At 42.0% G+C, this 15538-nt stretch overlaps 1 protein-coding gene across 3 annotated transcripts in view; it reads right to left on the minus strand.

Annotated features, from left to right (window-relative positions):
• Positions 1-15505, minus strand: part of ACADSB (acyl-CoA dehydrogenase short/branched chain) — a 45284-nt gene extending 29779 nt beyond the window's left edge. For 2 of the 3 annotated variants that reach the window (XM_020280752.2, XM_020280753.2), the window contains exon 1: positions 15376-15505. In XM_020280752.2, the coding sequence (XP_020136341.2) occupies positions 15376-15417 (42 nt within the window). In that variant the 5' untranslated portion in view covers positions 15418-15505. Of the gene's footprint in view, positions 1-10567; positions 10789-15375 lie in introns of all 3 variants that reach the window. The other variant, XM_020280754.2, reaches the window with a different exon arrangement.
• Between the last annotated feature and the right edge of the window lie 33 nt (positions 15506-15538).

The raw sequence follows: 15538 nt of genomic DNA on the forward strand, positions 1-15538 counted from the left end.
TTACTCCTACCACCCTGTTTCCTTCTCCCCACCATATAGAACATAAGTAATGCCCCTCTTTTTAAGAAAAGCCAGTCCCTTGACCTCATCTCAGGATCCCATCCCTCCCACCTTGTCAGAATCTTTGGTCAACCACACAAGGTGAGAAGTGCAGTAACAGAGATTATGTGCAAAGGGGACTTGGTCTTTCCCTGGAGCAGTTCAGGGAGGCTTCAGAGAAGAGGTGGCATTTGGGTCTTGAGTGAGGAGAAGTATTAGTAGATCACCTGCTATGAGGGAGCATCCCAGGCTTAGGGAACAGCAGCTGCAAAGCACACTCCTTTGAACTCTCTCTCCCTTTTTTAACAGATGTAATGCCCTTCCTCTTTGACCTTTAACCCCAAGAAGCAAGAGTCAGCCCATGCCTTATTAAAGTTACCCTCAGTAAATAAATAAGAAAAAATATATATATGTGTGCTATGGTTTGAATGCAGCCCTCCAAAATTCAGGTGTTGAATCTTAATGTGATAGTGTTGACAGGCAGGGCCTTTAAGAGGCACTTAGGCCATGGGGGCTCTTCCCCCCGTGAATGCAGTTAAGGACCTAATAAAAGACACTTCACGCAGCTTTAGTCTCCCTTGCCCTTCTGCTTTCCGCCAAGTAAGGGTCTGCGAGGAGAGCCCTCACTGGACAAAGAAATCTGCCGGTTCCTCGATCATGGAATTCCCAGCCTCCAGAACTGTTGAGACGTTTTCTGGTTTTTGTAAGTTACTCTGTCTATGGTATTCTGTTGTAACAGCACAAAACAGAAACAACATACTTGTTTGTTACATGTATGACTCTGAAGGGAAAACTCAGCCCCTCTGACGACTGTCAAAAGCCAGACCACTTGCGTGATGCTTAGAGTCCAAGTGATGCTCTAAGAAGGTGCCTCCCCTGTGAGAGCAGGTCCTCAGTTAGGTGTGAACAAGGGGGGAGGGACTGGGGAATTAGCCATCTGGCCTGAACAAACAGACCCCAGGAGAAGAGCCACTAATTTCCCAACACTGCACAGATGCCCAGTGACCTCTCCACTTACAGAACGCCCAGGGCTCCTGGCAGGCGCTCCTTTCCCACCCGCCTACTCCCTTTCTTGAGCACATACTTTCACTTCTGCATAAGCTTTTCCAAGCCTGTCCACTTTCACTCAGTAAACTTGCCACTATCGCTCAGTTGTGTACACATCCTGCAACCTTAGCAAGAACCTTTACGCCCATGACACCCCAAGACCTACCCTCACCCCAGGTGTCTAGCTTTAGCATTGTTCTTTTGCTTTGGACAGGTAACATGTGAACATGCCTCAAAAACTGTCATCCTGGCCGGGTTAGGTGGCTCACACCTGTAATCCTAGCACTCTGGGAGGCCATGGCAGGCGGATCGCTCAAGGTCAGGAGTTCGAAACCAGCCTGAGCAAGACCGAGACCCCGTCTCTACTAAAAATAGAAAGAAATTAATTGGACAACTAAAAATATATAGAAAAAAATTAGCCAGGCATGGTGACGCATGCCTGTAGTCCCAGCTACTCAGGAGGCTGAGGCAGAAGGATTGCTTGAGCCCAGGAATTTGAGATTGCTGTGAGCTAGGCTGACGCCACAGTGCTCTAGCCTGGACAAAAGAGTGACTCTGTCTCAAAAAACAAAACAAAAAACTGTCATAGGGGTAAATACCTAATCCTATAATTTCCCAGTAACAGTTACAGATCAATCCCATGAGTTCTCTCACTAATAGGTATCCTGTAGGAATTCTGTTTTTTTTTTTTTTGAGACAGAGTCTCGCTTTGTTGTCCAGGCTAGAGTGAGTGCCGTGGCGTCAGCCTAGCTCACAGCATCCTCAAACTCCTGGGCTCGAGTGATCCTTCTGTCTCAGCCTCCTGAGTAGCTGGGACTACAGGCATGCGCCACCATGCCCGGCTAATTTTTTTATATATATATATCAGTTGGCCAATTAATTTCTTTCTATTTATAGTAGAGACGGGGTCTCGCTCTTGCTCAGGCTGGTTTTGAACTCCTGACCTTGAGCAATCCGCCCGCCTCGGCCTCCCAAGAGCTAGGATTACAGGCGTGAGCCACCGCGCCCGGCCAGGAATTCTGTTTTGCACAACCTCTGAAGAAAGCAGGAAAGAGATGTAAATCTCTGTCCTTCAAAATTGTTTTTTGAGAATCTGCTTTTACAGAATTCCCGAGTAAACAGCAGAAAGAGCTACAGCTTCAACCATATCTTGAAGACAGTCACATCTCCTGTGATAAGCCCTTCCCCAAGGAAAGGCAGGAAACTGTTAGACTTCGACATCCTGCAGTTTTTGTTATCTACCTGCTGCCACTTTTGTTATCAACTGACACCCATCGCTATTTTTTTTCTTTGTTCCCCCCTTAAAATCATCGAGTCACTTGGCCTTGCTGTTGGCACCTGTTCTTTCTTTGGGATGCCACACCATCTCTCTGCTCTCTTCCCCCTCTTCCCCTCTGTCTTTTACTCTTTCATTCTAAGAAGATAAAATAAATTTAACTTTTATATCTTAATCTCTGCAAGAGCAATCTTTCTCCACCCTTGCCATGAGCACCTACTAGGCTTTCTACTCTACCAATCCCATCCCCATCCAGCCCACTCTTAACCTCCCCTGCAGGTAACTACTTTAATTAGTTTCCTATGTATACTCCCAGTGGGGTTGTTTGTTTTTAAGAGAAAAATCTGTGGCTCAGGTTGGACTGTAGTGGTGCCATCATAGCTCCCTATAGCCTCTAAGTTCTAGGCTAAAGGGATCCTCCCGCCTCAGCCTCCTGAGTAGCTGGGATTATAGGTGTGCACCACTGCTCCTGTCTCTTCTAGTGTTCTTTTAAAACAAATATAAGCAAATAGGAAAATACATTTTCTTCCAGTCCTTTCCAAAAGGTAGCGTAGTATGTACCCTACTGTGTGTTTTCCTTTTTTTTTTCCATGTAGAAATATATCCTAGAGATCTTTTCAAATCAGTACACGGAGAGCATGTTCTCTTAATACTTACAAAATAGTCCACTGTGTACACAAGAACTTTTTGTTTCTTTAAACCAGCCTGCACTTTAGGTTTGTTGACCTGAGTAAATGACTGAGGCAATAATCTCAACCAATGGAGTTTTTTTTTTTTTTGAGACAGAGTCTCACTCTGTTGCCCAGGCTGGAGTGCCGTGGCATCAGCCTAGCTCACAGCAACCTCAAACTCCTGGGCTCAAGTGATCCTTCTGCCTCAGCGTCCCAAGTAGCTGGAACTACAGGCATGTGCCACCATGCCTAGCTAATTTTTTCTATATACTTTTAGTTGGCCAATTAATTTTCTTTCTATTTTTAATAGAGACGGGGGTCTCACTCTTGCTCAGACTGGTCTCAAACTCTTGACCTTGAGTGATCCACCCACCTCGGCCTTGCAGAGTGCTAGGATTACAGGCGTGAGCCACCGCGCCCGGCCCCAAGGCAGGTTTATTAAGCCAAGATTTTGAGGACACGTCTGGGGTACCACAGACAAGGTGTGGCTGTTATTCGGAAGGGGAAGTTGGAACCTTTAGCATTTTAAAGGCATACAGAGAGAGGAAAAAGGTGTGTGTGTGTGTATGGGGGGCAGGGGTGCTGATGAGAGAAAGTGGTTAGTTACATACTTGTGAGGCCCAAGAAATCTACATTGTACATAAAATAAGGGAGTGAAGGAAGTATCAATTGTGAAGATGTCCCAGGGGATGGGTGGAAGAATATCTGATTCTGTCTTGTCTCCAGTTCTGTTACCTGTAAGATAAACTTATAATTCATTATTAGTTTGGAATCAGGTAACCTTTAGTTTTAGGTGCTAGACATAGGTACAATTTGCATGTCCTTGTGATTTCAATTTTCTTTTTACAGGTTGCATAGGAAACTAATAAGCCATTACCTATGGGGCAGGGTAGGGTGAGGAGATTACATGAAGTATAACAGAACTCCTTTTGTTATAACTAATGCAGCAACCAGGGAGATCTTTGTGTGTACCTCAGAAGTGGTGGCAGAGGTGGTTACACAAATCTCAAATCTACAAGTGATTAACATATCACAGAACTATACAGATGCATATTTCTTTAACCATCTACTTAAAAGGTGATGGTGGTGAATTGACAATAGGCACAACAACGAAAGACAAGGTTTATTTATATATCAACTGTATTGTCAGAAGGCTCAGTTTAAATTTAGATAAAATGTTTTTTGTCTGTGGTTGATTGGATGCTTTCCTCTTTCCTCTTAGAAAAGAAAAATAGCTCAGAGGAGTCTGAGCTACAAGAGGTGAGCAAATTTTACCTGGCCCACAGAAAAGTGGATTTGGGACTTTGGTCAAGTCCTCACCCCACCCCATGTCTGGGGGCAATTGTTTAAAGCCATTTGTTCCTTACCAGTTGTCTTACCTATTATCTTCACTTTCCAGAAATATGTGACAGAAAGGTATATTCATGGCAACTTGAATCTAAGCTCCCAAGTTACAGTCCTCAAACTTGGCCCAAATAAACTCTCTACTTTGGCTTGTAATTGGTTAAAGACATGAAGCTTTGTCTAAAGGCTTGGAATGTTTCAACATAAGGAGCGGTTATCAGAGATAAGCCACCAGACATAGATTTGTTGTGCAAATGCAGGTTTGTCTTGCATACCTTTAGGCCTGTCAAAATGGGTCACAAAGGACATTTCCAGGAAGGGAGGGGAGCATGATGAGGCATGTCAGACCTCCCTGCTCCAGGCAGACAATTTAGTTTTAGGATATTCTTTGGCCACTAGGGGGTCCATTCAGTCAGCTGGTGTGTGTGGGAGGTGGGTCTTAAAATTTTATTTTACTTCACAACAGTATGCTGGTCCAGTGTTTTATTTCTGTACCTATCTGACAGGTGAAAATTTATATCACAAAGCTTTCTTATACTTGTGTCTCTTATGAGTTTCAGCATATTTTCATATATTTAAGAACCATTTGTATTTTGGGATATACTATTTATTCATGTTCTTTGCTCATTTTCCTAATTTCTTTTTTTCCATCCCTATTTATTTCTAGGAACGCTATATAAATTAAATAAATTAGCTCCTTGGTGACAGGTATTGTAATTTTTTTTGAAGTCAGTTTATCACTGTCTTTTGATTTTGCTTATAGTCTTGCTTTGCCACACAGAAGTTATTTTTATTTTGCCAAAATTATTAATCTTCATGTGATGGAATCTAGCTTTTGAATAAAATGTCCTTCCTTATTCTAATAAAGGAATTTGCCCATGTTTTAGTACTTTCATGCATTCATTTACATTTTTATACTGGCAAAAGGTAACAGATACATGAAGAAATTTAATTTTTTTATAAATCCCCTATGACTTAAGATTCACAAAGATCCAGTATGATTCCAGAGCTAGATGATTAGAGTGCTCACTCTTGGGAAGCAAATTTTGATGGTATAAAAATACCACGCTCTCTTTGAAGTAATTAGCAAGCAGTTGTGAGACATCAAGTTGTCCCTCTTTCTTGTTCCTTCTGCTCCTGCAGACTTGGTTATCTCTGAAATGTACTGAGGCCTATGACAGGGTATGTGATTTTGCCCTTGAGATATGGTTTTGGGTAGGAAACCAAGGCCTGGAGTTTTAACCCCCTGCTGTCAGTTGGCTGCTAGGGGAGAGAGAGAGCTCATAGGATTGATCTGTTGCTATTATTAAATTACAGGATTAGATATTTTCCTGTTATTTCAGCAAGGCCGTCCTTACACTCTTGCCCTGATTCAACTTTAAAGATTAAGAAAAGGCAAAATAATATTTTATGACATAAATATGTATAATAACTAAAGGAAGGATCTTTTAACTGCCAACTAACTAGAATATCTCATTCTCCAATCTTGCTGGAAACTAAAGAATATTTAAAAAGTAAACCAATGCAGATATAATTACACATTATCAGAATGGCTAAAGAATAAGTGACAGGCTGGGCATGGTGGCTCACACTTGTAATCCTAGCACTATGTCTGAGAGGCTAAGATGGAGGATCACTTGAGGTCAGGAGTTCAAGACCAGCCTGAACAAGAGCAAGACCCCGTCTCTACTGAAAATAGAAAGAAATTAGCCAGATAACTAAAAATAGAAAAAATTAGCTAGACATGGTGGTCCAGGCCTGTAGCCCCAGCTACTCTGGAGGCTGAGGCAGGAAGATTCCCTTAAGCCCAGGAGTTTGAGGCTGCTTTTGAGCTAGGCTGATGCCACAGCATTCTAGCCCATGACCAAGCAACAGAGCAAGACTCTGTCCAAAAAAAAAAAATACACACACACACACACACACACACACACACACACACACACACACACATATAGTAAATGACAATACCAAATGCAGGAGCTGGTGAAGAACTGGATGTCTCATACATTGCTACTGAGAATGTATAATGATACAGTCACTGTGGAAAACAGTTCAGCAGTTTCTTATTAACAGGCAATTACCATATGACCCAGCAGTTGTACTTCAGTGTATTTAATGGAAATAAAGACTTTAAGTTCAAAACCTGCAAACAAATGTTTACAGCAGCTTTATTCATAATTTCTAATCAAAACTGGAAATAACCCAGATGTCCTTCAACAGGTGAACGGTTAAATACCTGTGGTTCAACCCTATCATGGTATGGTTGCAACAGGCTCCAAGAAATTTCAATGATCCCTATCTGTTTTTTATAATCTACTTACTTAACTACTTGAACTTTTGAATTTTTCCCAGAAATGGTGGATTTCCTGAATGACAAATGAGTTGAGATTCTGAAGTCCCCAGGGCAGACTTCCTGAGGCCAAGACTCATCATTGCTCTCCACCTGCCCCAAGGTACATGGTCCCTCCTTTAAAAAGCCAGTGATCTCCATTAGTCTGCAGCTTCTCCAGAAAAGGCATCTTTCATATTAAAAAATTGCTTTCTTCCTTGTCAATCCTTGGTATCTCAATAATTGGATCTTTGCCCCGGGAGCAGCTAGACCAAGGCTGGAAAACCCCTTGTGGTTTCCATAACGAGGGGACACACTTGGCACCCCAGAGTTAGCATAACGATGAATTTAAATTGAAGACATCTGAGATTGAACAAATGCAGAGAGATCCTTCTAGGAGCTTCCCTTATCTAATTAAAAGCAGCAACCTCTGGGAAATGAGGCTACCATAAATCCCCTCTCTTGGGGAGAGTGTTTGGCCCCAAAGACCGACTATTCATAATAGTTGTATAGGCAAACATTATAACAAACTTTCTGATCACCTGTTTTCCTAAAAAATCTATTTCTTTCTTAAAGAAACCTATTTGTGTTTCCCATAGAAGCTGTTTCTCCCCCTTTTCCCCTAAATTAGCTAAATAACCTTTAATTGTAACCATTTAATGAACCAGACAATGCTCATGAAGCATAGGAAATAAACTTTTCACTACTGTTAACCTGTCTTTTGTCTTTTGATTCCCAGGCCCCCATCACTGAACCTAAGAGGGTAGAAGAAAAGTTTTTTCCCCTCCCCTACAATGGAATACTATTCAGCAAAAAGGGAGGAAGGGAAGGAAGGAAGGAAGGGAGAGGGGGGAGAGAGGGAGAAAGGGGGCAAAGAGAGAGAGGGGGAGGGAAGGAAGAAAGAAAAGAAAAGAAAAGAAAAGAAAAGAAAAGAAAAGAAAAGAAAAGAAAAGAAAAGAAAAGAAAAGGAAAGAAAAGAAAAGAGAAAAGAAAAGAAAAGAAAAAAGAGAAACTATGACTATACAATTCCATTTATCTAACTTCCATTAATCTAACGTTCTTGAAATAACAAAACTATACAGATGGAGAAGAGATTAGTGGTTATCAGGAGTTAGGGACCACAGCAGGAGGTTAGAGGTAGCATGTGTTTATCAGAAGGCAACACAAGGGATCCTTGTGCTGTTGGAAATGTCTGTAGTTTGACTGTGCTGGTGGATACACAAACATATATGTGATAAAACTACATACATATATACATTTAAAACTGGGGATATATGAAAAAGATTGGAGGATTATATTGTGAAAGTTGTCAGAAAGAATCAAAATGCAGTCACTACTGTTAAAGAACAAACAAAAAAACAGACAAATAGAGCCAGGAAAGGCCATGAAGAGGGTTCTCATGCTTGCATGCCTGATAAAAACTATCACAAAAGACTGCAAAAACCACAACCTTGCACAAAGGCCATCACAACCTTTCACAAAAAACACTTCTGCAAGGACATCTGCCCCAGCAAATGCCTGTCCAACCTTGGATTGCTGTCACCCTTGTTATTGATCTATATAGATTTTTAGGGAAACAGGTGATAAGAAAGTTGGTTATAATGTTGTTGATCTTTGTAGCCAAGCATAATTATTTCAAAATAATTACATAATCCTCATTTTTTCCTTTACAAACTTTTGTTTTCCTTTTCCTCCCTGAATATGCACATATTTACTATGGCATGTGTATTCCTACCACAATGCAAAATTCCCAAATGTCTTTTCTCTTAGAGAGTCTCTGTTACTTAGGTAGCATCAACGTCAGCTTCCTGGTTATGATATTGTACTAAAGTTTGTTAAGGTGTTACCACTGAGGCAAATTGGATAAAGGATCTCTCTATATTCTTTACGACTGCCTGAGAATCTACAATTATCTGAAAATAAAGTCTAAAATTCTATGCCTCCCAAAGTAAATTACTTTATGGGCTTTAAAATGACAGGAATTGGTGTGGCTTATGAGAATTATGTCAACAATTTAGAAGAATTTAATGAAAAAATATTTAACATTTCTTATGCCGAATTACTTGTAACTGCTATCTAAAATATGTATAAGACAAATTCCAACAGCAAGTAGTAGAGAGAGGAAGGTCCTCCAGACTGATTTTTTTATATAACAAATATGGGTTAATTGCCAATATGGTTAATTATGCTCATTTCCTATTATTTCCTAAGGTTAATTAACCTAGTCAAAATAAGAATGGTGATTTTCATGACTTTTTATGCTCCTTTGGATATAAGGATCAATATGGCACATAGTTTTACAGGTTTATGGGACAATATTTAACATCGAGCTTGGATTTGACAGAGTTGGCTCTCTTACATAAGGCAGTCAGTTGCTGGAATTACACTGGCCACATTTTCTCCTACAGCCTTAGGCTCTCTGCGGTTGGCAAAGGTGAAGTCTGCCAAGGCAGCAACAGTTTCCCTTATGGGGAAACATGAGGAGGAGTAATGAGGATTTGCTTATTAATGCTGTTTATCCTTTGGGGCTCTGTGTTCTTTAGTATAGTAAATCACGAAACCTTTCCCAGTAGTTAAAGGACTCTTAATCTTCTAGATGTTATTGAATTCTAACTAAATCCAGAATATTCATTTTAAAATCTGATTGAAGTACTGCATTTCTCATTTTAGATTTTAAGTTGATCCCTTTTCCTCTTTCATATCCCCACGCCAAAACTTCTACACCAGAATTTTTCTCCAACCTCTGCTTGCTTTCTCCATAAACAGTAGTTTTTGTTGTAGGTGTTTTCCAAAACTGCTGAAAATATAACCTTTCCCTTCCACCAGGCTCTGGCTCCTCTTTCTAGTCTGTAGCTGTCCTTCCTAACAATGCCTTGCCCTTCTAGAATAATAATAGTGACTTCCTCAAAGGCCGGCTAAATAACCACAACAGGGCACAATGCCACCAAATCAACTAAAGGAGACCTGTTGCCTACTGTATGACCTCGGCCAAGTTAACACTTTCTCTTTCCCAAATTACCAACTCATAAAAATGAAACCAGACACTCACTTCCATTTCCAAAGAAATCTTAAAAGACAGGATCATTATAGAACTTTTTTTTTTCTTCAGTCATAACACCTTACCAAGTACTGGAAATTTCTTTGACCCATTCTCCTTTTCAGGAAAGACAGATTGTGTAACAGACAGAAGTTAAACAGAAGTCAAGAAACCTGAGTTCCGGACCAGAGGTTGCAGTCAATGCCTGCAGGTGTCAGGTGGACACCAAGTCGAGTGAAGGGAGCATTGAACAAGGTCACTGCCTGCCTCACTTTGTAACCACCATCTCCATCAGCTGGCCTGCTGTGTCTTGCACTTCTCCAAACACACAGCCTCTCACTGGTTTGTTTACTATATGTGGCACACATTTTGCTTAAATTGCCTTTGCTTTCTTCTGCTACAATTCTGAATAAAGCCTATTTATCACAAACCTTCTCCAACTGATAGCCTACTAATTCTCCTTTTGCTTCTTGGCCTTTTTTCAACATTGACCCAGAATGATCTGTACTGGACTCCAAGGGCTCAGACTCTTCTCCTCTTTCCTCACTAACCCTCAGATGCCCAGAATCATTTGTGGTTTTTACTAGCATTCATATCTCTAGATTCAATCTTTTTGCTACCTCCCAGACCCATTTCCTGACCAGCTTCCAAAATGCTTCCAGTTGTAAGTTTTACTAACACTTTAAACATGTCTAAAACAGAATTATCTTCCTTCTGTTGCCCCAAATTACTTTTCCTACAGATGTCCCAATCTTTGCCTATCACTAAGCTATTCCATTTAGAAAGTGTGGAGTCCATTAATTCTTCCATTTCAAGATAATTACCAAATCTTCTCAAGTCTTCTTTTCTCAATGTGTCTTCCCTTCTAATCATCAGTGGCATCACCCTAGTTGAGGGCTTTGTTACACCAAAGGTGGACTTTTGAAATGGTCTAAGTGGTATCCGTGCCTTCAGAGTCTCATCTGACAAATTCCTTCTGTGAGCCGCTGACCATTTTATCTTGTAAAATGCTTTGGCAAACAGCACCTCAGAATCTCAATGGCTCCTGTTGGAATTTTTCAATAAAAATCTTTCAAATTGTAGATCAATTTCTGTAGTCAATAAACTGAGTGAGGCAAATAGTTTGAAAGAGTTTTCTACCCAGTTAAAAGGAGAAAGGCCACCTTTTCCCACCCTTGTGGAGCACAATGTTATACAGGTCTATATCAGTGTGTCTCAATGGGGCAATTTTGGAGGCATTTTTGGTTACAATTCAGGGATGCTACTGGCCTGTCATGGGTGGAGGCCAGGGAAGCTGCTAAATATCCTGCAACCCACAGGACAGCCCCCACACAATTGATAATTATCCACCCAGCCCCAAATGTCAATAGTGCCAAGAGAGAGAAACCCTGGTCTAGCCCTTAGAAAAGAAAGAATAAAGACAATGCAAGCCCAAGACAGGGTTAGTGTACGAGGATCCTGAAACAAAGGAGAAAGCATCTTAGGGATGCCAGAGAGGATCTTTATGGTTACTTGGCCTTCCTGGCACCATATAGAAAGAAGGATGAAAAACAGATATATTTGCATCTGCAAAGAAACTGCCACTTCTGTACCAGCGAGTGATAAAGTTATAAATGCCTGGGTTTTGGTAAACAAAAGGCCCATTACTCAGACTGCGCAATGCTCATGTAGGAAGTGGCAGAATAAACCTGTGTTTGCTTCAATCTGTGACCATTTCTAGCTTCCTAGATTGGAGAATCCAAAACTATTTGGCAGTTAACAGCTCTACACTGCTACAAAAGCAAGCACAAACTTAACACCCTTAACGGGATAGGGACTTGCCATCTGAACCCATTCCATCCCTCTGCAAACTTGTCAATTCATCTATCATGGCATATTATTTCTTTAAAAAGCAGAGCATATTTCTACCTGTACACCCTTGCTTATATAGCTCCTTGTCTGGAATCTCCACTTCTCTGCTGCTTTACCTGAACCTAAGTCATCCCTTCTTTGAAAGGTCAGTTCAAGCCTCTTCTCCTATAAACATTCTGCCCATACTATTTACTTAGCAATAGCAATACACTATCTTCTGTCCTAATATTCATTTTAAACATATTTTCTGCCTCTTCAATTAAAAATGTAATTTCCTTTATGTAAAGAACCCTGTTGTAAACTCATAGGTCCCCAAGACTTATCCATGTACTTTGCATAAAGTGAGGATTCCCCACCTCCTTGCAGTTACTGGAAATGGGTTCTATCTGTGTTAATAGCTAACTAGTATTTACTGAGAATTTACTATGTGTCAGGAGCTGTCCTAAGCATGTAACATCTATTATCTCACTTAATAATGCTGTTCTCCCACTTTGCAGAAAAAGGAAATACAGAGTGAGGAAGTAACTTGTTTGTCATCACCTGGCAGAAGGCAACAGGGTGACAGGGCCGGACTTGTCCTTTTATGAAGAACTAATTCTCTAGGTAATGCCATGGCATTAATCCATTTATGAGGGTGGTGTCCCCAATGACCCAAACACTTCCCATTAGGCCCTACCTCTGCACTGGTGATAAAGCTCCCAACACAGGAACTTTGGTGGACACATTCAAACCACAGCACCTACCAAGCTCTCTTGACCTGGATGTCAAATACATGCTCTGAAAAGGTACTGTTGGCTGGGCTCCATGGCTCACGCCTGTAATCCCAGCACTCTAGGAGGCGGAGGCAGAAGGATTGCTTGAGCTCTGGAGTTTGAGACCGGCCTGAGCAGAGCCAGATCCCGTCTCTACTAAAAATAGAAAAAATTGGGCATGGTGGCGCATACCTGTAGTCCCAGCTAGACTCGGGAAGCTGAGGCAGGATGATCGCTTGAGCCCAGGAATTTGAGGTTGCTATGAGTTAGGCTGATGCTTCAGCACTCTAGCCAGGGCAACAGAGCAAGACTGACTAACTAACTAACTAAATAAATAAATAAATGTACTGCTGACTTTGTTGAACAGCAAAAAGCTGAACAAGATTTATATCCAATCTGGCAGCTGCTATCCAGCAGACCTTGGGAACCACAGGTTGACTATGTCCAATTCTCCATTAATAGGGTTACTCAAACCAAATGGACAGGGCAGTTCTAATCTACCTGCAGGACCAGAAAAGACCTGAGAAGGCAGAGTTAGGCTCAGTGAAGGCACTGCAACCTGTTGTGTGACTTGGGAACAATGGGTATTGTCTCTGGGTTCCTCATTTGCAAAATGAAGACACTAGTAACTACTTCATCAGGTTCACAGGAAGGGTAAAGAGGATAGTGGATGTAAAATGCTGTCCTGCCCCACAGTAAGTTTGCAGTAAATGCTAGCTCTCCATTTGCCCCTGGATAGGGACCAAAATTAGCCCTACCTTGCATTTCTCCACCCTCATGCCACTTGTGACCACATGCTCAGAGGCAGGATTCTTTTTTACTTCTTTGTCTCACATTAAAGTCTATTTTACAGGTTTTTGGAGTTAAGAAAATTACTAAAGTCATGTCAGTATATTGTTACAAAGGAACAGAAATATTTTCTTCTGATTACTGTTTAATACCATTTATAACTGTTGGTTAATAACTTAGCATAGAAAGCTTCCTGGGTTTTACAATTTGACTCTGTTCAAGTGCCTTAAAATGTCCTCATTTCCCTTGTGCTGCAGTGTTCTCACCTCCCCAGTTCCCTTCTAAACCCTAACCCAGTTTCCAGAGAGCCTGTCTCTTCCCCAGTGGTCCAGTCCTCTCTTTCCAGTGAACCCACAGGCTGACTGTGGACCTCTTAGGATTTGTTGCATGTCTAAATGATATGAGGTTGGTGGACATAGTTCTACCTCGTCACTAAAAGACAAACTTCTTGAAGGTAGGGTGTTTTACTCATTATTATATCTGCCATAGCACACAATGCCTCATGCATGGCATGGCAGTAAGAGCTAACATTTACTGAGAGCTGATTATACCCAACACTATTCTAAGTACCATACATGACCACATAAACAACCCTATAGAACAGGTACAATTAATCTTGATAACAACTCCATGGAATAGGTACAATTATTCTTCCCATTTCACAGATCAAGAAACTGAGACACAAAGAGTGTAAGTAAGCTCTCTAAGGTTATGCCACTACAAAGTGAGAGAACATGGGTTCAAACCCAACCAATCTGGCTGCAGAACCCACAATCTTAACCACTATGCTACAGTCAACATTCATTCAATTACATTAGCTAACTTATGTAAAAGAGCTTTAAAAACTATAAAGGACTATAAGCCACAATAAGACAACAAATCCAAGCAAAATCAGTCTCTGGTATCTCTCAAGAGGAGGCAGTAGTGCTTGAAGGTCAAGTTTAGAATCAGATCAGAGTTTGAATACCAGCTGTATCACTTCCTAGCTTTGGCTTAATCTTTCTCAGCATCAACCTATGAATCCGCAAGATTAACTACCTGCTAAGAATTAATTAATTCTTAAGTGAAGAATTAAGTGAGATGACTCAGCTGCAACACCAAGAAAGAACATGCTTGCCACAGAGTATTAGGTAATAAATGTTGGCTCTAGAACAGAGTCAAATTGTAAAACCAAAGAAACTTTCTTTGCTAAGTTATGAACCAACAATTATTAACAGTATTAAACAGTAATCATAAGAACATATTTCTGTTCCTTTGTGACAATATACTGACATAACTTTATTAATTTTCTTTACACCTCAAGCCTGTAAAACAGTCAAATAACATTAATTATGTCTGATGTGAGACAATAAAGTTAAAAAGTCTGCCTCCAGGCATAAGACTGAGGGAACAGTTGAAAAGCCTTCAACTCATTAAAGCAAATGCAAAGAAAATATAAAAATTTCCGAAGCATCAGCAGTGGGACAATTCCCAATGAACTGCACAAACACAAGTGTATACAAATATGTGAGGGTTCTGGAAAGCATGCCACAGCAATGACAACCCAGACACAGGGGCTGTGAAAGAATCGACATCTCATGTTTAAATCCAGAAATCAGAATTAAGTACAACATAAGGATGGTTTCAGCTCAAGTTCACGGTTTCACCCTGGGCGGTGGTAGGACCGCCCAGCGTGAAATAAGGAGCAGAGGGAATTCCCGTCCTGTATGTCCGAACAACTCTGAAGTCCTTTACTTTTCCAGTGGGGCCGTGGAAGGGAGGGCAGGGAGACACTCTGCTCAGAATGAGACTGGGTCTACATTATAACAATCTTTTGCCGGGAGAGAAGGTGGGTTAGGGCATCAAGGAGGTGACACCTATGTACCGATGAGATCCGAGACTTGCTGGCTCTCAGCGGCCAAAGGCCTGCACAGGGCATCTTGCCAACGCGGCTCTCCGACTCCATGCACGGTGCTTGCTTCTCCAAAGCCTCTAGACCAGTCCCCAGGCCCCTTCCCACAAGCTGCTGCCTCCAGCCCTCCCTAAGGAAGTGGAGGCCAGTTGTGCCGGAAGCCTGGAGGGAGCTCCGGGTCGTGGTCGGCCCGCAGGTAAAGGGTCTGAGGAGACTGGCCCGGGGGAGGGAGGGAGGAGCGGGCCCAGGACGTGGAATGGACTCACGCCGGCGCCCGGGGCCCGTCAGGAGAAGGCCCCCCGTTCGCCCTCAGTCCCCAGGACGCCAGCCCCGCCACGAACGCACTCACCAGCCCGCTGCAGCGCAGCAGCCGAACCGCCAAACCCTGCATCCTCGCTAAGTACCACGTCGCTACTCACTCCTGCACTCCCCTAGGCAGCGCGCCAGTGCCCGGTACGGAGCCAGGGCCCGCCCAGCCCCGTCCCGCCCCGCACACACCCCCCGAGACCCCG

Source organism: Microcebus murinus, chromosome 14 (assembly GCF_040939455.1).
Source record: "Microcebus murinus isolate Inina chromosome 14, M.murinus_Inina_mat1.0, whole genome shotgun sequence".
In the NCBI taxonomy this organism is placed as follows: domain Eukaryota; kingdom Metazoa; phylum Chordata; class Mammalia; order Primates; family Cheirogaleidae; genus Microcebus; species Microcebus murinus.